The sequence below is a fragment of the Nipponia nippon genome, unplaced genomic scaffold (assembly GCF_047370975.1).
Source record: "Nipponia nippon isolate SJK-2023a ecotype South Korea unplaced genomic scaffold, ASM4737097v1 scaffold_1, whole genome shotgun sequence".
In the NCBI taxonomy this organism is placed as follows: domain Eukaryota; kingdom Metazoa; phylum Chordata; class Aves; order Pelecaniformes; family Threskiornithidae; genus Nipponia; species Nipponia nippon.
Window position 1 is genome coordinate 145348081 of NW_028262290.1, and position 22398 is coordinate 145370478.

The 22398-nt window shown below is 41.9% G+C and overlaps 1 protein-coding gene across 4 annotated transcripts in view; it reads left to right on the top strand.

Moving 5' to 3' along the window:
• The first annotated feature begins 2046 nt into the window (after nucleotides 1-2046).
• The window catches only part of CACNB2 (calcium voltage-gated channel auxiliary subunit beta 2), a 259039-nt gene continuing 238687 nt past the window's right edge, over nucleotides 2047-22398 (top strand). For all 4 annotated transcript variants that reach the window (XM_087776158.1, XM_087776163.1, XM_087776174.1 and 1 more), the window contains exons 1-2: nucleotides 2047-2208; nucleotides 14296-14388. In XM_087776158.1, the coding sequence (XP_087632284.1) occupies nucleotides 2110-2208; nucleotides 14296-14388 (192 nt within the window). In that variant the 5' untranslated portion in view covers nucleotides 2047-2109. The remainder of the gene's footprint in view (nucleotides 2209-14295; nucleotides 14389-22398) is intronic.

Consider the following 22398-nt stretch of genomic DNA (forward strand, 5'->3'; position numbering starts at 1 on the left):
GTAAACCTTTATTTATGTATTATCCTTAATTATTATGGTGGTCACAAAAAGTAATTCCATTAAAACAATCTAATTTGGAAGTGACAAAGCAATAACTACTTCAAGGCCTGTATTAGAAGGTGAAGTATGCGTACTTCCCACCAAATGTGTAAAGAGAAAATATCTTTTTGGCTATAGCCACTAAGAGAATATTTGGAAGTAGTCCAGGCTCTAGCATCTTTATAGTTTCAAGATTATTCAGCATCTCTCTTGAACAGTTTGAATGAAATGTAAGCACATAAATGACAGTCTTTTCTCTTAAAATTAAGGTTCTGTTTTGCCATAGACAACAACTTGGACAAAATTCTAGAAATCATTTTTGAACAATGTTATGTCAACTTTTCAAAATGAAATGTGAAACTTCGTGGACAAGTGAAAATTCTCAAGCTCCTTCAAACCTCGGAGCACTTCCACTTGCAGGCCAATTCCACTTCCACAAGCCAACTCCTTCACAAAAAATGGGTAGTTCCTGCAGGATATTTTCACTATTCATATGAGAAAATTTGTAGGGTAAGCTTATTCAGAGAGGAAATTTATTAGCTATTATGAAAAATTAGATAAATCAACCACACAACTCAGAGAAAGCTTGAAAGTACTTCTTGAAGTTGAACTGGCTTTTGTGCTCGTTTTGGTTCGCTGGCTTCTTTTCCTGTATGTGACCATTATAGTGCTTAGTAATGGTTGCAATTTTAAGTATATGACGTTAGGCCACTCAGGGTTTCCATACTGATTTTTCACTGTTTACAATCAACTGATAATAGATTTCACAAACTATCACACAAGTTTCCCTCTTGTGCTGCGTGGAGCGCAGCTCAGTCCAATCCAAAGACGACAGCAAGAGGTAACAAAGTCTTCCCCTACAAAATCTTCTCTAACTACAAGTACCAGTCCATCATGTGCTTATGCGGTCAGAGGATTTAGTCTCTGTTGGGGCAGTCTTAAAGTTGGGTTTTGTTTCCATGAAATGAACGATAGATCATCTCAGGGGTGGAGGGTGATTTTCCCGGGCCAGGTTTTGGCCAGGTCTTTCAAAAGCCTGCTGTGGGGTACCTGATAACATGACTGAAATCGTGCTGCTATTGGTTATGCAAAATTAGGCAGTGGGCTTCATCTCACCTGCTAGCTAGGAATTACTCATCCCTTGATACGTGCACAGGAATCCCCAAGAAGTACAGGAAGAAACCGTATCAAGAAGACAGACCTACGGAACTTTCTCTTTGGAAAGTGCAGGTTTGATCACTAAAACCAACCCTACCCCATGACTCGGGTTTCGGTACGGGCTGAGACACGCGATGCCATAGGGTCAGGGCCGAGCGGCACCGCAGGGCTGAGGGAGAGGGGTGCACCCCGCCACCCCCGCTCTCCCGGCCGTACCTGGCTGGGCGGGGAGGGCCGGCTGAGGGGGCGCGCCGCGCCTCTCCCACCCCTCCTGCCAAACTGCGCCCGGCAGTCGCGCTCCACAAGCCACGGAGCTGCCTGACCGGCGGGACGCGTCCTTGGCGAGCAACTTACCGACGGCAGACGGGAGCGAGCCCCTCCCGCCCTCGGCCACGGCCGCGCCGGGGCTGACCCAGCCCGGCGCACACCCACCGGCCGCCCCACCCTCCCGCGGCCCTGCCGGGTGGCGGGGAAAGGCAGGGCCTGACACCCCCCATCGGCACCCCCAGCCCCAACTTTCCCGCTCGCCCCTCCGCCGCGGTCCGCGCAGCCCGCCGCCCCCGCCCCGCGGCGCCCGGCGGGGAGGCAAGCGCCGCCCCGCGCCCGCCGGCCGGCAGCTGCCGGAGGGAGATGCTCGTTGTCACTTTCCCTCTTCCCCCGGCGCCGCCCCCTGCCCTCCCACCGCGCCCGGCGGCGGCGGCGGTGCCCCGTTCCCCGGCGCCGCGCCGCGCTGCGCGCTCCCCGCCGGCAGCAGGCAGGGCAGGGCAGGGCAGGGCCGCGCCGCCGCCCGCGTCCGCCCCCGGCATGGCCGGGCGCTGAGGGGCGCCCGCCGCCCCGGCTCGGCTCGGCTCGGCTCGGCACGGCTCTGCCCCGGCGAGGGGCTCGGTGCCCAGCCGCCCGCTCTCCTCGCCAATGGTCCAGAGCGACATGTCCAAATCGCCTCCCAGCCCGGCGCAGGAGGTGCAGATGGAGCTGCTGGACAACCCCCTGCCCGCGGCGGCGGCAGCGCAGGTACCGCGGGGGCGGCGGGGCTCGGTAGGCGGCCCGGGGCTGCTGCGGGGAGCGGGGCGGGGGGCGGTGGGGCCGGGCCGGGCTCGGCTCGGGGGGCTTCGCCCTGAGGCGGCGGGCGGCAGGCTGGGAGCGGCGGAGAGGGGAGCGACGGGGCTGCCGGAGCTCCGCGTCCTTCAACTTCGGCTCCCCGCCGTCAGAAAAGTTTGACGGCTCTCCTAAGGCGCCTGAAACCCCTGTCCTCCCCCCTACCCCCAAATGCCATTTAATTAACACGCACAATGGGATGCTCTGTGGCATAGAAGCTTAGTAAGTCAAAAGAACCTTACAGTTATCTGGAGGGTGGATGGATAAGAATACGTTGCCATTACGGTGCTCTTCCGTGCATATATTACTCACGGGTTACGGCTGTTTTTCCCTGCTCCAGTAACCTGTTGTATCTGTACCTGGTGCTTACCACGCACTGCTGAAACCTTCCTCATCTGCTGCTTGTTGAGTCTGTGTTGATGGGGGAAGGCGATTCACGCTGGCTGTTGAGCAGGATTTTTGGGGAGGCTGAAGGTGTTGAGCACGCTGCAGATTTAAGCTGCTCGATTACTGTGCAGAAGGTGGCTGTACAGTCATCTCTGAAATTTTAACAACTCAGTCCATGTGTACTGTGTTCAGGTGGATGGATGAAGAGAGGGAGACAGGGTATAGATGTTTGCACACTTGGTAAAGACTTTATATTTTGAAAGGTGGTTCCTGTTTAATATATGGATGTTGCATAATATCTTCGAGTTTGCAATAGTTGGCTACAAAGACTTACGGTGCTATTTTTAAACCCAGTAAAAGGGTGGTAAAATCTGATTGCGTGTGTTTTAAATTACAAACATGCTTGCTCTTGTTAGGACAGAGTTTTTTTCCTTTTGGGGTGGCAGTTTTTATTGCTGCTGCCAAAGCTATCTCTGATGCTTTATTTTCTTCGAGAAGGTGGTCCAGTTTCATCACAGAAGTGCTCAATTGCCAGAGGAAAATGCTGTCAGTCTGTCAAAAGGCTTGCTAATTGATCTTTATTTACTGGGGACCAGTGACAGCAGAACAAAATCCAGGCACTGAAACAGAGACTAGGTTAAGCTAAAAAAGAAAAAGTGTCTCTTTGGATGTGAATTTGACTGCAGCCTCCAAGTGCAGAACAGACATTTCAGCAGGGCCATATGCTTTGCCAGCTTCTCCAGAAGCAGTGGCAAGGGAACTAATTTCTGACCTACAAATCCCATCCTTTTTATATCTTTTCAGCCCTAAGCACAGAATCGGCAACTGTCAAATCATATGGTGCCTCTTTGCTGTGGACAAATGTCAAATACTGATCATAAAATTGATTTTCACCCCTCCTTTTAACTAGGCATAAAGAACCTCTGTTTAGAGAGGAAGGATAGTTTGCGAACACCCGCATTAGTTATGTTTCAGGTAAAGTACTTATAGAATCGGTTTCTGAACACTCACAGCCAAAAAGATCCACTTTTTAAGATAGTAATAATGCAGCTTTTCAGTTCGGGGAATATTTTTCAGTTTTTGAAACCAAACCCATTAGGCAAAACAAGAATCATATTGTCTCCATATATACATATTCTAGTCATACATAAGCCTTTGGTGTAGAGTAAATAAGATTATGGAAGCAAAAGAGCCCTTTGTCTGAATAATAATGTTAGTTAATTCCTTAGCATGCACTGCATTGAGAGACAATTATTCTGATTTAAATTTTTGCTCCGTTAACACGATTTCCAAAAAATCAATATTGTAAGAGCTTGCTGCTTTAGAACGTACTCACAGTGAGAAGGAGAGGCTTAATGAGAACATGTGAATCATCAAGTAGATTGCCTACAGGTACTTCAGTTATGCCCACCGCTATCTTTTTCACTAAGGTACTTGAGTATCAATCCTAGAAACATTTCATGCCAAGTAATGCATCAGGAAAAAAAAATCAAACAACATTGAAGCTTATGGAGTGATATCACTCCTAAAAGCTTCTGGGAATTATGATTTAGCGAAATACAATTGAAGAGTCTTTGCAGAGTTGTAACAAGCATCAGTATTTCTCTTACCCAAGCATTTTACTTTTGCAAAGCTGAGTATTTCTTTTAACCTGGCTGTACATCATGGTCAGTATCTTGGATCATGCCTGTCCATTGATTTTGGCCAAACTTGTCAACACTTGGCAGAGGAGTAAATGTAGTTAACACTCTGGAATTAATTATTCTTAAAAGGTAGTTAAACACGTGAAATATTCCTAGATAGCCTCTCTTTCTTATTTTCATAATGCATTTTTCTAACAAGATCTGCAAACAAAAGAAAATCCCTTTAGGTGTTGATTCTGACAGTTATACTGTACTCTCCCTGGGAAGTTCTTTGCAATAGGGAAAAGGTATTGGTGTTTTATTCTGCATTACCTAAAAATCTGTGGCTTTTAGGTCCATATTACTGTAAAAACATAGTTCTAGGTACTCACTGTGATCCTAGTCCAGATGGGGTTGTGGCATAGTTTCAGATGTCCAGTTTTAGCCAGATGAATGCACGTGCTAACAGTTACACTGTGGAGTTATTCACAACGTCCAGGTATATGTTAGTGTGAAGTGGTAGTTTTAGGTGTGGCCCTTTTGTAATAAAATCAGCATTTGATCTTCTGAAATCGTAAAACAAGGAAAATCTGTTCAACTGCATCAGCGTTTGATGATCAGTATCTGGTTTTTAAAAAATCAACTCCAGTCCTCTTTTTAATTCTTTATTTCAAGAACGCCTTAATTCTAGGAAGCTGTTTTAGAGAATGTTCAATTTAATCATTTTAATTAACTCAGATGCTATGCTGATTTATTTAGAATATATTACAGCATAGCATATTAATGTCTTTCATGGTAACTCTTGGCCTCTCTTCTTCTCTTTTCCCTCCTTCCCATGTAATTTTTTTCTGATCCTACTTCAAAGTCCCTCAGTCCCCAGAAATCATTAGATTCAATTTCTATTGCTATTTTCTCATCATAAAGCTTCCTGTGTTGTGTCACAGGAACAGTCATAGCAAATCAGATCAGTCAATTATACGAGATATTTCAAAGAAAATATAATGTATCAAGCAACTACAGACTACCTTGTGGAGGGAGAAGGTGTCTTACTGTGGATGAAGTCTTCCCTATTCCCCATTATTATTTTCCTCCTGTTCTTTTTCTTGCCTTGTTATGCATCATCTGTCAATGCAGGTCCTAACAACCTGACACCTTTTAAATGAAAACAGTTCTCTTGATTGTTTTCTTCAGCTCTTTCACTTGCATTTAGATTTTCTCTTTGCCCTGATACTATTACGTGCTTCCCCCTTCCAAGTCTAAAGGCTTCATCCTCTCAGGAGTGCTTGGCTCCAGCTGGTCAGGTTGCATTACTGAGGGTAAACTGCAGGCATGGGGTTAGAGACAGGCTTGTTCAGTTTTTCTTCTGTATTGACTGCAATTGATGTTAATGTGAATTTTAGAGTAATGTGCATCTGGTGACTCCAGAATATCAGTTATTATATTAGTTATTTGGCCCTTGCACTGACTGTTGTCCTTCCTGGATCTCCAGCTATCTTTTCAGTTGCATAGCACCATCCCCTCACTGCCTGTCTTGTGGTAATGAGGAATGGAAAGAATAGCCAGAAATTTATTCTCAGCAGATTAATCACACTGCCCTCTGCTGCTCTCTTTCAGCTGAGCTGATTTATCACAATTCATACTGTGTTTACCTATTCTTCAATTAAACATTTTGCAACAGCGTATTTCCCAGTACTGGCTTGCAAGAATACTTTGTAAGCGATAAACAAACAAAATTTATATCCCTTTGCTTACTTAAATAATAATAATAACCATTCATTGTAGAGGCATGGAAGGTTTTACTCTCTGCTGGCAGCATCCCTAGAAGCCAGATCCAATGTGGCAGCAGCTCAATGGAGTATATACAAATGAAGAAGAGATGAAATCAGAAATAGTATGGCCAGCAGGACCAGGGAAGCAATCGTCCCCCTGTACTCAGCACTGGTGAGGCTGCACCTTGAATACTGTGTTCAGTTTTGGGCCCCTCAGTACAAGAAAGACATTGAGGTGCTGGAGCGTGTCCAAAGAAGGGCAAGAAAGCTGGTGAAGGGTCTGGAGAGCAAGTCTCATGAGGGGTGGCTGAGGGAACTGGGGTTGTTTTAGCCTGGAGAAAAGGAGACTCAGGGGAGACCTTATTGCTCTCTACAACTACCTGAAAGGAGGTTGGAGCGAGGTGGGGGTTGGTCTCTTCTCCCAAGTAACAAGTGATAGAACGAGAGGAAATGGCCTCAAGCTGCGCCAGGGGAGGTTTAGGTTGGATATTAGGAAAATCTTCTTCACCCAAAAGGTAGTCAGGCATTGGAACAGGCTGCCCAGGGAAGTGGTTGAGTCTCCATCCCTGGAGGTATTTAGACCACGTGTAGATGTGGTGCTTAGGGATGTGGTTTAGTGGTGGACTTGGCAGTGTTAGGTTAACAGTTGGACTTGATGATCTTAAAGGTCTTTTCGAACCTAAATGATTCTATGATGCTATGAAATCAAACGCCATTCATTGGACTTTCTCATGGTCCTCAGCAAGAGGTAGTATTTTCACTCCTATGTGGTAACCTCCTTTGAGCATTGTACTCCTTACTGACAAGAATAAATTTTAATAGTCCTTCAATTAGGAAAGCCCTTCAAGTTTCAGCTGTTACTTTTCTGGTGATTCTTCTCTGCTCTTTGGGTTTATTTTTCATTGTCCTGAACTCTATCAGTAATAGGTGATCTTGCATGCTCATCTCTTCCAGAGACATTTATTTGCCACTTGGATATCACACATCATCAGCATGTATTGTCTAGAATCATCATATTTTACATTTTCCTGGAGTGTAAAATCCCTCTGAAACAATGCAGCGGTTTCAGTCCTAGCTTACTTGAGTATCTGGTAACCATCTTCTAGAAATGATCCTGTTTTTGTCTTGTTTTGTCTCTAGGTTTATAATTACAAACTGCTACGGATGAAAAGTTCCTGTAGTCTTCCAAGGCTGGCTTCTCTGGAGTCTCAGTTACTTTTCTTCTGCTTCTTTTACTCAGTTCTTTTCTGTGCTGGGATGGAAGAGATTCAAAATAACACAAAGGAACCAAAATCAGCCTTCCTGCCCTCCAAGGGCTTGCTTTAGTCTCTGTTGACAGGGGAGCAGACCCTTAGCAGAGGGAAGCTTCCTCACAGTTGGCTGTTGCTCCCTTCGTGTATCTTTCTGTCATAGAGTCAAATCTCTTTTTCTGTTTGCTTGCATTAGAGAAATACAGAAATCCATGGAGAGCAGGTGAGGAGGAGCAGGCACGTGGCCTACAGCTGTAGCTGCCAATTTTAAAAGGCTGCAGGAGGCACAGTGGGGTTTGGGCACGAGCTTCAACACCTATTGCTGTTGCGTGCTCCTGTTTTGCCGAGTTGTGAGCAGACATCTTCATCACTGGTGTTACGGGGAGATGTGCAGCAGATTTGCACCGAGGTGGGTTCCCAAGCCACTGGGCAGGAGGAGAGCAGGCCAAATCCCCTGCTTCTTGTCTGGCACGTTGAAACTGCCAGGTGACCCGGCCTGAAGCCAGGGCGAGAGCAGTGGTGTATGGCTTGGAAGTGTAGGAACTGGTGAGAATTGGGCTTTTTCTAGCAGCAGTACTGGCAAGGCTTTATCACAGGCCAGCAGAAAAGAACATCAAAGATTTAACCCTGTTACAGATTTCTCAGCAGAAATGGGATTTCTTTTTTTTATGGGGGAAAATGGAGCATCTGTCAAATACTTATTTTTGGATTATGTATGCAAGTTTGGATAAATAAATTATTTGTGGGTTGGATTTTTTTTTTGTTTGGATGGATTTTTTTTTGGTGTAAGTGTAAGATTTTATAAAAGGACTGTGGAATGGACTTAGCAGACTCATCATTGTAGCCTGTGTAAACTCAATGACTGTATATGGAGATCCTCACTTTGATAGGATTCCTGAAGCGAAGTCTTGTGTTTTCTGAATTGTGTCTTGATAGCAAATGGTGTTTGTTTGAAGAAATTCAGGTTTTGAGACCTAACCTTGGGATTTTTCTCTGCTATGGGGACAAGAGCCTGTGCTCCTCAGGCAGCTTCTTCACGGATGGTATGTCACAGGGCTGAGTGCCTGTTGCAAGGCTGCACTGGTGTTGATCGCGTAGGGTGACCTGAAACCCTGGCCGTGAGACAGAAGCAAGCCAGGATATATTGCTGTGTCCGCTATTGCCCCGTTGCCCCCATTCCCATTGTGGAATGGAGTTGTGGACTGCTGGGAAGCTTGTCACCAAGGTCTACGTAAGTCTTCCAGCCCTTGGCTGTACTGTCAGAAGGCTGACCACTCCTCAATTACAAGATTAGTGTGATTTGTGGTGCAAAGATCAGAAATATCTGACCCTTTATATTCAAAGACGTGCAGTTTGTGTTGTTTGAGTGCGGGTGTGGGAGTTGACAGTTACACAGCTGGTGCTGGAGACTACACCACCCGGTAGCTGGAGGGTATCGTTTCTGAGTGGTGGCAAGCCTGGCCATTGACCAGAGAGGGCTCCGGAGGTCTGACCTACAGGAACATTCGGTTGCCTTGTTGTAAGGAATTAATTCAAGTGGAAATTACTTGTTTTTCTAGGAGGTGGATGGAGCTGGATGTGCATGTTCTGCACTGTCCTGGCATGTTGTTCTTTGCCTGGGACACAGGCATGAAAAATGCTTAGTGGACTCTCTCATTTCTGACTTTTCTAGCAATTCTCTAATCCTTCAGGGGTCACTCATTTCCTTTACCTTTAGGTATTCTTTTGATCCTTATAATTGGTTATTTGTTCATCTGAGATGGTGAAGCCTCATTCCAGCTCTGAATTTTTATTTTCTGTTTTTGTTGTCTCCAGTTCCTTTCTTGCATCATTATTTCTGTTTCGAGACCTGACTCCACATTAGTGACTCTGCTGCCTAAATCTTCTGCACCTTTCCTTTATTCTTTGAATTATGTTTGCCACTAACCATGATATCAGTCTTAATGACTGGTACTGTTTTACCCATTATAATTAGTAAAGGTTCAGACTCAACCCTGTGTATGCTGCTTTTCTCTGCTTTGATGTAAAATACCACTAGAGTGGTTAATGGTGAAGAGCATTTTAAGACTTTTACTGAAGATCAGTTCCCTGGTTGTAGATAGTTGGTCATTTTAAATGTTTTATATTCCTTTTTCCAGATGATAGTATTTTGCCTACAGGGATAAACCACGCCTTCTGCTTCTCACGTGTGTTAGACGATTAAATCTTACGGGTGCGTGTTTTTCATGTGTACAGGCAGAACCTCATTAAAATTAAAGGGTTTTACTGAGTGACATTGATCTCATCTGTTTGCAATAATGTATAATTGTATATGAAACCGGTAATTATCAGGAAAGTGCTATGCAGGCCTTTAATGCTTCATAGGATTCCCGTATTTTGTTTGATTAGATGGGCTGAATAAAGGTTGCACAATGTACTTTCACATCAGAGTTGGAAAGCAGAGTCTTTCTTTGCTTTATTAAGACTTTGTTGATGAAATGTTTTTTACAAGATTACTTTGGTAGGGCTTTCTTTGGGTTTTTTTTAAGGTTTCACATTGTCTGCCAGGTATTTTAAGAAGCTGTAGAACGTAAGCACGTGTTGTGTTTCTTGTCTCTGGCAAGTCAGCCAATTTTCAAAGAACTTCACACATCTGACTAATAAACCAAGCTACAGTTTTGATCTTGTAAACACTTACATGTATACATAACTTTAGTTGTGTAAGATGTTCAGCTGAAATCCAGTGAGAATGTTCCTGTCAGCCAACTTTGTATATAAACAGGCTTGTTTGCAGTGCCAGAATCGGTTGTATTAAAATTAGCTGGGGCAAATGGTGGTACGCCATAGGCAGCTGGTTATGCTGGGTTTCGAGATTGTTACCATTGAGCACCATATACTGAGGTGCAGAGACTTTTGGTCCCCTATGGTTGTTCTGTCAGGCAGAGCTACTGTATAGGTTGAGAAAGACTGCCCCGTATTGCTGCTTTTACTGGCCAATGTCCGCACGTCATGATTCAGCCCTTTATTTTTAGCTACCTAATCGCAGCCAACTGCTGCACAGAACACAGATAAGGCAGCTAATTTTAATATGAAAATCACAGTAACATATTGAGTTCATTGTGAAAAAAAACTTTTTTGTTTTCCAGAATTGAAAGTAACTGGTAGATTATCTTTTTTTGTACAAAGGTCTTGTTCTCACATTGTGCTCTTACAGAAAAAATACACTCAAAGAAGAACAACATAATGAATATGACAGGATGAGTATTCATGATTCTGCACATGACAGAGATATTTAATCATTTTTAAAAATATGTAAGAATCTGTTTTGTTTATGGAAGACTTATCTCATTTTTAGAAGAAAGTTTCAGACATTTCTGACTGTGGGAATAAGCTTGAAAGGCCTGGAAGACAAATGTAATCCCAGATTAGCATCCTTTAAAATAATGTGAAGAGTCATCAAGTCCCACTTTTCCCATGTGCCAAAATTGTCCCCTTTTTCTCTGATTTAGAGTTGGTTTGTGCACAGAAACAGCTGTAAACCTGAATTTCCCTACACTGCGTAGCCATGGCCTGCCATCATGTCAACTGTTTCTTTGTGTTTAAAGTTAGTATTTAGCTTGTGCTCCTGAAAAGTGTTCACTTATATAAGACTAGAACAAAAATGTGCATGCTGGTATGCACAAAAAAAAGAAAAGAACTGAAAAATCAAGGTAAGTTTCAGTTTGAGCTGGATTTGCCACGTGATGTTGCCCAAAATAAATGTTTTTAGGTGTTGCTGTGCAGGTAGAGAAGTGTGCGTTTTATCTGTGCTTGTAATGTGTTTTTAGTCTGCTCTTGTTTGTTTTATCCTCATCACACTGGACACAGTCCCTCTTCTGCCTTTGTAGTAATTTTGTGTGTTATATAACTGAACACTGTGATTCTGTAAATAAATATTGTAGAAACTGGGTACAAATAAAAAAATATGAGTGTGAAAGAGAATATGTGTACATTTTTTTCTAGTATCTCCTTGGGGATTACAAAATACTATGCTGTACATTATTTATGAAATTGCATAAATAGTGTGATCTTTATGTAGATGCTTTATATTCTTGAGCTGCTATGTGCATGTTTTGAATTCTTTTTTTTTTTGTAAGTATATTTCCACATTCTTCCACAAAAATTGGAGAAGAGAGTGTCAGAATGTTGGCAGGTAACTACAGTCAGTTACCTCACTAAGAACCATTTTTAGGAGGTAAATTTTGATTTAAAGATGATGTTTTATTTGAAGACTACTCATGTCGAAGATACTTTTTATGTATTTTACATACCTTGATATTATATTCTATTAGGTGGAATATTATATTGGGTGGAAAAAGATGGTTCTTATAGAACTGTCTATTCTAACACTAACTGGAAAATGTTTTGAATAATTTGCTGGTAATGGTGGTTCCTATCTACTTTTTATTCTTATAGATCTATGAAGACCTTTCTATTATCAAAAGGTTCTTCTGTTATCAAAGATCCCTTTTAGAAATGCAACCATGTAAAGTCATTCCTCATTCAGTTTTCATTTTATGTTTTGTGATGTACTCGGTTACAGTTCTAGACTCATCAGAAAGTCATATTTTCATTCCCATAACGTGTAGCTTGCTGATTTTTATATAGTTCTTCCCTAACCTACATGTGTAGTATCAGTTCATGTGCCTTTCAGAAACTTGTTACATGGCTTTTTTACAGTTTTGTAAAAATCATATGAATTTGGCAAAATATCTTTCCTATAAATCTGTATTTTTGGGGGGAAATCATTGCTTTTCTTGTAAGTCATTGTTAGTTCAGTGACATAACATATTAAATTATTTTTGCTGAGAATCGGTGTCAGGCTGACAGATCTATTGTTACTTGAGTCATTCTTTCTGAAAGATTGGTATAATATTAGATTTCAGCCAGTGCTCTGAAGTTCCCCAGAGTCAGCATGAACCGTCCAGATACAGCCCGAGATTGTTCTCATGCATCTCGTGGTGGCAAGTTACCTGGATTTGTCAATTTGACAAACGATCTGAAGTTAGTAGTGGTTATCTGTCATCCTCCTCAATTACTCTTAGATTACAAAATATTCAATCATATTTACCATATACGTTACTGCTAAGAGCTACAGCTCAGATTTTGAAGTCATGATCTTAAAAATCTGCCAGTATGAGATTTTAAGTGCACCTCTGAGCCTGCAGTGGAGCCCACCCTTCCCTACCATGAGAACCGATGGGACGCAGCCCCAAAGCTCAGCGTGGTGCTCTGAAGATTGCCCAAGCCCAGAGGACATGCTTTATACACCAAAGCAGAGTTTTATCCCAGGGTTTGCTGTATCAGGGCCAGGTCGTCAGGGGTGTTGTGTTGTAACACATGCACAGCCACGTTCTCCAGTAAGCTAATCGTAATTTTCTCATCGTGCCTAAAGCCGGGACTGACAGCAGCTTAGGGCCAAAAACAACAGCAGGATGTGGATGCGTGGACTTGGAATTCGAGGAAATAATAGTGGATAAATAATATAATTTATTAGTGTAACGTTTTTAGATGCCAGCACCCTAATACTTTATTATCAAGAGTTTTTCTTTTTTGTTGTTGTATATTTTAAGGGGAACAATGAGATTTCTGTAAAGGAATTTTTATTCTTGGGAGAAGGACTGCGAGATAGTATGGGGGAGGATATGAAATTACTCTCTGAAAATTTAGCATGTAGGTGATGGAGGCTGATGTTTTGTTTTGTGTTGTTTTTTTTTTCCCCTGAGTTATTGTGGAACTCAAAAGTTCAGTGCTGAATGCAAGATGAGAGCTAAGATTGGGAATAGGCCAAGGCAGACCTTGAAAGTGAAGACAAAGACCCTGTTTATTTCAGGGAACTGTGGGAGGTATTTAAAGACAGGAGACGTGATCCAGAGAGATGGATTAGTAAAATGACCTTTACAGCAGCATGATGAGTGAGGAAAAAAATTGCATTTATCAACCTCAAGGAAAATAATGTTTGAAGTAGTCAAGACATGATTTTGATGTAAGTTTAGATGAATTTAAGCAATGTGACTAGATAGGAAGGGTTGCCTTTTAATGTAGTTGGGCAGAACAAATCTGCGAGATTTTGCTATGCCTGGGAGCAATGCCCTGGGAAGGGTCTGAGGTGGTGTCATGCCACGATTTACAGTCATGACAAAAATAAATGGTTGCAAATAGCATAGTTTTAAACTCTTTCATGTTTTTTTGAATTTGTTTTATGGTATTTATTGATGGTCTATATTCATCGCAGAGAACAAATAGCTTTTTTTGGGGGGGATTGGGCCATTTGCTGTGTTTCTAAACCATAGTTTACTAATTTTTTCTTCAGCCAACCATTGCTTTCTCCTGGTGTCTTTTTGATTTCCTAATAGACAAAAATGATGCCTTGCTTTTTAGTTGCATATTATCCCTTTTCCAGTTACATGTTTAGTCCTTTTTTATTGTTATACTGCTTTTACTTACTTCAACTTTTTTAAAAAAAATATTATTATAAATTCTTCCTCAGTTGTAACATTGTATCTGAATCAACAAGTTGTTGGTCACTTCTTGCTGTTTAATGTTCGCTCAGCTGACTTGGCTCATAGCTGTGATGCGCTGGAGACTGCTCCAGTGTCTCCTTTCCTAGCTTGTTTACTTAAACTAGCTGCAAAACAAACTGTACTTTTTAATCATTGTGACTTGCGTGAATAATACTACAACTCTACAAGTTTGTAAATGCTTCTCCAAACCTGAATGTGAAAAAAATCCCGGAACAATCAAGGCTCAATTGGCCATGCCTGGTTGTGTTGGTGAGCACTTGTGCACGTAGTCCCATCAGTTACTGAATATGTGCTTATTAAGTGGCACGAAGCTGATCATCTGAATCCTAGGAGCCTAGGAGACACTGGTGGTGCTTGTACTGAGAGCTTTCTGTGCAACACAAACTAATGCTGTTCCTCTGATCTTTTTTTTTTTTTTTTTTTTTTTTTACAGTCTTACGGTAAAGGGGCAAGAAGAAAAAACCGATTTAAAGGATCAGATGGGAGTACATCTTCTGACACTACCTCTAATAGTTTCGTACGCCAGGTATGTGTTTTAAAAGACTGGATGACTTGCTGAAGTTCATGTTCAAGTAATTTTTTTTTTTTTGGTAAATTGTCAAATCAAAGAGTGATATTGTAGCCTGAGAAATAGCAGAAGTCTCTGCCGGCACAATGAAAAATATTTGGTTGCTATTGTTTTGATCTTGGCAGAAAAATACTTTTTCATTTCTTATTCATTTCCATGTATAGTCGTTTTCATTATTTTTGTTACTCTAATGCTGTCAGGTGATTAAAGCTGGAGGAGGAGGCAGAGTCTTATGGGAGTGCCTGAAGTGGCAACATTTGGGAGAAAGCATCAAAACCCTACCGTTCCTCAGGGTTTTCCTGCTTAAAATAGTGCTGTGCGAGGCAGTGTTAACTTAGATGCTTTCCTCCCACATCCCAGTGTTATTTTTAAGGCATGGGTTGGAGGGGAAATCCCTGGCAGCATTTGTCCCCACTGCACTGATGCTGAAAGGCCTGTGGAGGATGGAGTGGTGCCGTGGGCTCCCGTGACCTGTGCATACATGTCTCGCCCTCAAAGGGGGAGACACAAGTGGAGCCTCATGGGGATCCCAGACCCGTGTGGGTGCTTGGAGGACAGCTGAATCTGGCCAACAGAGGCAACAGAAAATGCAGGGAAGGGTATCCAGACCCCAGTGTCTTTGGCTGCAGAACGGTGCTACTGAAGCTGTGCTTTTATGGAAGGAGAGTGAGTTTTGATGTGCTTATGGATGACAACAACTTTGAGAGCATGAAGGGTACCCAGAGCTTCACAGCGACTGTGCATGCGCAGAGCCTGAAATACAGTGCTTCATGCCCTGCTGATTTAAGCCGTGGTTTTGCAAATGCAGACTTTGCCATTTTTTTTGAAGGGTTCTGGAATTTGGGAGGTTTCATTGCAGAGCTTTTGGTTTTGCCATAAGCAGGCACCAGACCTTCTTCTCTACCAGCTTGTCTTGCATATTCCTCCATCTCAAAACATTTAATGGCTCCACTGCCGTTTCATTGGTTGTATCAGTATATATCTTCTGTTTGCAAAATTCTTCTGCTTTGTCCTGCTGTGATCATGTTAGCAGGTTTTATCATAGGTTGTGGATTTGATAAAGTCAGGCCCCTATTACATTTCAGTGTCTGTTGGACATAGGCATGAAATATTAATTGATCATGGGAGTTTTTCAGTGGCAGTAAACAATATGAAGGTGGAAACCCTGGATCAATAAATTACTTATTTCTGACATTTTGTCCTGTTTAAACATACTCTGAAAAAAGCAGTCCAAGTAGTGTTTGGGAGCAGCAACAGATCTCCCAGTTCCAAGGAATCTTTGTGAGGAAATCTGTGTTGCTGTTTTCCTTAGCTCCTCATGGATGTTGAATTCAGTCTGGAACATTTTTAGCAGACTATGAGTGTTTATTTTACACTGGCTGCACATGGTTCTTTGCCTTTCTTGTTTACCTAAATGAAGTCTGAAGTTGGTCTCAAGAATCTCTTCTTGCTGTCATGAGGGGGAGCAGGGCAAAGAGGATGTAGCACAAAGAGGTGGATCATCAAACTATGTATAGATGTTGAGGCGGACTCCTGTAATCAGTGGAGATCTGGTTGGGTCTATAGGCTGTGGGGCATGATTTATTAAATCTTCAAAACAGACATCTAAAACCAGGTTGGTGAGTTACAGTCTAAAAGTGTCTGTATCTTTCCCAGGGCTGTAAAGGGAGCATAGAGCATGACTACCTCAAGTGTAGATTTTTACAGAAGAGTTTTATATATTTCCCTGAAATAAATCCAAATTTAGTAGTTACTCAAGTGATATAATACAAATGACTGAAAAGTGAAATAGGCTTCTGTGAAAAACCAGAGATTTAAAGATTGCTGAAGCAAAATTCGGTTTTGAAATGGTATTGTCACTGAAGATAATGAGGGGATGTTAATGAATAAATGTATGTTATGTGACATTGTCTAAAATAAATTTTAAAAAAGAAAATCACCACAAAACATTCCTAGTAAGTAATGTACAGGCAGAGATGTTCAAATTGCAGCAGATGTATGAGAGGTGTCTCTTCACAGTTGCTGCTGAGAGGTTTATTTCAGAGCTTGGACTGCATCTTCAACAGGCTTTCCTGCTCTGATTCTCCTCCTGGGACAGCTTGGTTTTCTCCTGCACTAAGAAAAGTTGCCACCAGCGTGAGCAGGGTGCCCAGTGCCCCAGATATTAAACAGAAGGGGTGCAGTCTGCTGGCTCAGCTGCTGTGCCCTTCCCAGAAACTACCTCAGTGCTGCATATTGCTTGTCTCCGTCTTTCTTGGAGGATATTTTACACAGTATAAATTAACATAATTGTTTTGCCATAACCATTTATTTGCAGGAGAAAAAGTGACTCCAAGAAATTGGTGTTTCTCCTGAGATGGGCGAAAGCTGCAGAAAAGCAGAGCAGACAAATGAATCCAAACCCAGTAGAATCAATGACGTATCCGTTTATTTTCTGTTGTTTTATTTTAGCACTATCTTAAAACTGGGAAGTAAGTTTTTGCTTGGAAAGGGGTTTGTGGGATTTTTTGGCAGTAGTTTTGATCTAGATGTGGGATGCACACAACCTGTTTGTTTCAGTGATGCTTATGATGCCTATAGCTGCCTTTTTTTTTCCTCAGCCTTCCTTTTTCCCTCCTTGCTTCCTGTCTCCTTTCATATTTACTTCTTAACTTGTCCTGCAACTTTTCATAGAATCATAGAATCGTTAAGGTTGGAAAAGACCCTTAAGATCATTGAGTGCAACCATTAACCTATCACTGCCAAGTCCACCACTAAACCATGTCCTCAAGCACCACGTCTACCCATCTTTTAAATACCTCCAGGGATGGAGATTCAACCACTTCCCCGGGCAGCCTGTTCCAGTGACTGACCACCCTCTCAGTGAAGAAGTTTTCCCTAATATCCAACCTAAACTTCCCTGGCACAGCTTGAGGCCGTTTCCTCTCGTTCTATCGCTTGTTACTTGGGAGAAGAGACTGACCCCCACCTCGCTACAACCTCCTTTCAGGTAGTTGTAGAGAGCAATAAGGTCTCCCCTCAGCCTCCTCTTCTCCACACTAAACAACCCTAGAAATGTGCATCTCTACAAGTACTCCCTTTTGCACTCAAGAAGGAATCTTGAGATTGTCCTGGACATTTATTGCTAAGGTCTGCCTGTGTTCCTCATAAAGAAGAAAGAATGTTTGGAAAGTGCTTTTGCGTCATATTTAGCTGGCCTGTCCTTAAACTGGGAGAGCTGTGAGAGGCGTGCAGGTTCTTGTTGTAAGCATCAATGGAAAGTGGACATTTCCTAACAGAGAAATATATTGGTGCTGGATAAAAGAAGACAAATGTGTCTAGTCCTAAAGAAATGTTATGCATGTGCAAGGCAGTGGAGATATTGTGCAACAGCAAGGATATAGGATTCAGTCTTTTGAATCCACAGAGCTGCTGACCATTTAAGTTAAAGCTGCTGCAGGATGGAGGGAGTTAGTATCTATTACTTACATTGACAAAGCTTTATTGTGTCTGCATTTTACTATTTCCTTAAGGAGACGTGCACCTCTGGCTTCGATATGTACCTGGCAAGTTTCCTGCAATGCATACCAAATGCTACAGTAGTAAAAATAATGCCAACTTATTTCTATTTGAATGAGAGAGAACAAAGTAACATTTTATTGGAATTGCTTGAAAATTCCTGCTGTTGTATAAGGAGAATGAAATGCACTCTGCACAGCTCTGTGTGCAATGATCTTTTCCACTTAAATCTGTTTTTCAGAGTGCTGTAACAGAGCAGAGCAGTCTATCCAGTATTGTTTCTAATGTACATAGAAAAAGCATTAAACCGAAGCAAGAGAATTTATTTATATATAAAATACAAATTTAAAAAACGTTCTTTTCAATCCAGTTAAACTTCCTCTCTACTGTGAATTTTATCTATTGATATAGATTTTTATTTCTATTTTTTACTTGTGACACTGTAAAACCTATGAGATATTTAGGAGAATGTTTTGGATCATGTTCTATTTGTTTGTAACACAAAAAATGTTTGTTTAGTTTTTGTCTCCAGATTATTAGTGATGATATTGGAGCTTGAGAAAATAACAACAACTTGGCGTTTCTTTCACTTGCCAGCAACTACTGCTTGACTTTTCAGTAGCGGGAGAGGGAAGAATTTTTTTCCCCCCTCTGTGGTGTTGTGAAGTTGTATTGGCAATTAAGCAGTGTATTTGGAAAGCAGAAGCATCATTGCACACCAATCAGCTCCTAACTGACTTTAATCAGTTGTCTTTAGGGAGCTAAAGAACATTGTGTTATATAGTTTTCATCATCTTTTTTGAGCTTTGGAGTGATAAGCAGCTTGTTGTTAGGGTTAGCTATGAAAGACTGAATTGGATCTGATCTCTACTTGCTGCCATTTTGACTGATGCGTAGTAATGATTTTGTTCCCAAGGGTTTTTTCAAAATACAGATCAGACAAAATATTTCGCAGACAACACTATGGCACTTCCCAGCAACATTATTTTAAGCAAATTGCATGTTCTGATAGCATTACATATTTTGTGGTTGCACTTCTGGACCTGTCTTTGTCGAGGTTTTATTTTAAATCCTAATGATTAATCACAGAGGCAGTCTAAGTTGTTGGGATTTTTACGTATTGCAAAGGCAGATTAGATTGTGAAATAGACTGTAGACTATGGACTTGCTTACTGAAATATTTAAGGTTTTACAAATCTGTTTTTTTGCCTTTAAATATGGGCTTGGTGCCTGTTACACTGTGTTCACTCAAAAACACAGCTATAAATAATTATGTAGGGAATTCATTATTCTTCTACTTTCCTCTAAGGATGTTTGCCTAGCTGTGTAATTACCTATTGAATTTTATGAATGGTAAAACTAAGATTTGCACTAAAAAATGATTTGAAAATATTGACTTAGTTTTGCTTATAAATATGCCTCTTAATCTTGAGGTCATCGGAGAACTGGGCTGTGTTAGAAATGTATTCCTCTGCTTTTAATTGCTTTTTTTTTTTTTTTCCAGATATAGAGCTTACCTCTGATTTTTTTTTTTTTTTTTTTTCCCCTTTTCATGAGGGGAAGAGCTTATGTATCCAGCTCGTACACACAACCTGCCAGTGAGGCAATGCATTTACAGGCTGAGCTGTAAAGAGCCTGGTGTAGAGAGGGCACAGATATTAGCTTTGGTCTTAATGCCCAGCACTAACAATCTTATGCTGAAAACCTGCTTATGCTTTCTCTGCTAGGACTATTCCTGCTTCTCGAAGACTATGTATGAGCAAGATTGTGGCTAGCCAGAAAATCTAAATAAATAATTTTTAAAAAGCTCCTTTGCAAATTAATATATTCTTACATTCTTTGTGTGCCTCTAATTATGAGACATGTTTGGCTTGTAGAGAAAAAAGGAGCTTTTCAGACTTGCCTTTAGCTTTTACGCATAACAAAATGAGGTATGTCAGAAATTTTTAGAGGTATTGTGCAAACACTGATTGTAATACATGAAAATGCATACCTACTGCTCGACTTACTTTTCTCATCTTTTATTTCTGATGCTAATGTCTGGGCATATTTTGTTAGGTTCAGGTTTTTTCTGGTCTGATTCTGCTGGTTTCACTGAAAGCCACAGCGGTGATGCTTGTGGCCTGTGCTTGCTGTTGTGGTTGCATTGAAGCCCTACGCAAGTGATACGTACTAGAACATAGGCTTATTTGAAACACATTAAAACCGTTATTTTGTAGGTTTTTAATTTGATGCTATTGTGGCATCCTATGTTTTTCACTGTGAATTATAGGTTTTTGAAGGAAATGTATTGCGCTTGGATAAAGCCACGTTACACTGAGGTTGGTTATATGGAGTATGATGTCTGTACTTCTGTGTTCTTCTGGTGTTAGCGGGAGCCACCAAACTTTGCTGTTAAGGCCAGTGTGTGACCTTAAATCATGGCCAGGCAATGTAGTTTCAGGGTGATGTGCTGTTTGTATCAAGCAATGTTAATTGGTTTTTAGTCAAATCCAGTGAGTTTTTATTTGTTATGACACAAAATTAGATAATGTCTCTAGGAGTAGTACTAATATGGGAAAGCGACTATTTTTTATGTATTTCTTGTCATATGAAGTATACCAAGTTCACAGAAGAGTGGGTGAAGCACTTGGAGCAGTGTAGGGATTCATAAGAATATGTCAGTTCAGCTGTTGACGTGGAGTTTCATTCATGGCTGATATCTCAGTTCCTCAGTCATGTGGTAAAAACCAGCTAGGTGGAGGAGTGGGAGGAGGACAGCTTTTTAAAGAGGCCTGGATTGGGAGTGTGTGGCTGGAGGGCGGAAGGCTGCAGGGAGGAGAAAGGGACTTTCCCTTCTGGTGGCAGTTGTGAAGCTGTACTTTAGGCTCTGTAGACATGGGAAAATCACATTAGGCTCATTGAGCTATAGAGTTCCTCAGCTGTAGTAAGGGTTTGAAAAGTCTCCTTTTTTGGCCTGGAGAGAAAAGAACAGATGCCCCTATAAAGCATGGGATTTTGGCACACGTGACTGGAGGGGAGATGGCTGAGAAAAACCCAGCGGAAAGGAAGTTCATTTGCGGACTTCAATTCTTTCATGGGCCCTTTTTTTTTCCTCAAATGGTTTCTAAGAATAGAAATCAAAATGCTGCCATGTGTTTAAAAAAACCACACACCCTCTAACCAAAACAAACAGGCAAAACCTCATAAAACTCTTCTTATACATCCATTTACTCTTCTTGTAGCAGGCTGCGAGAAAATTACAGGGGGGAATAACTGAAGGTAATACTTTATTAAATAAACTGAAGGATAGGAGCCTTCCTTATAGCCTGTTTGATGTTAGATTGCATGCAGCTGAAGTCAACACATCCTTTTCCAAGCAGCAGTGGGAGCTATGAAATTTTTAAGGTGGGGCTTCTATCTAATGGCTGCTGAAATGATTGCCAGCGTTGCTTTTGAGCTTGCTAAGATGATGGGTGGGTGTTGTGAGGTATCAGAGAGGACATATGTGGCCTCCTGCGAGAGGATGGGGGGAAATGCGAGCCCTGAGGTGAGGGGTGGCATCTCCACTGGTGGCAGCTGTTGGACCTTCCCCTTTAGCGTTCCCATTGCTTCTGTCTCGTGTGTGTCTCCTGGCTATGTGCTTCTCCTCTGAGTCTATCAGGGAGAGGAGAAATGGGGCTTTCCATTCGGCTCAGGAACTACCACAGCCTGCACTCAAGTTTGGCAGCATCAGGTGCGTCCCTTTGTAGTGGAGCGTTCAAAGGGTGCGACAGGACTTCTGCGTCCCTGAGCCACGTGGGATTTCTGCAGGTGACAGGGCTGCCTCTGTGTTGCTGCTGCTGTGGAGGAGGCAAGGGCTTGGCTGCTCAGGCAATGAGATGTGAGGGTTTTTTAAGCAGTTAGATAAACTGATGGAGGTAAAGCATCATCTTTGCAAGTTTGCTGAATATACAGTTGGACACTCTTCCATCACAGTGCATGGCATACGGAATGAGCAGAAAGGCTTAAGCCTAGCCATGTTTTTAGGCTTTCTCTTTGGCCAGATATCTTCATGACTGGCAATTGCCCACTGGCAGTCTCTGTCTTGTCGTTTTGTGCTAATCAGAGTGTGCTTTGCATGAGCTGAACCTCTCAAAAACTTACAGCTGTGCCAAGAACCTCCTTGCCTGTATTTCTTGGTCTTTTGGGTGGGGTATAGCGGGAGCTCCAAGAAAAAAATTACACAATTGTAAACAGTTAAGCTCAGAATTAGTAATAGAATTGAATGAGAATCAAGTGTTTTGTTTTATTTTGTCCCCTGCTTCTCCCAGGAAATTCACTGCGGTTTCTAGTTCTCATGTGCAGCATTGTCTTACTCAAAATAATAATTTTAAACATTGTGGTGAGATGCAAGGTTCTATTATAGGCTATCATAGATGTCTTCTAGTTATAGTAAGCACAGACATACAAAGTATCTGCAATGGGACAAGAGTTCCGATGCATATATTT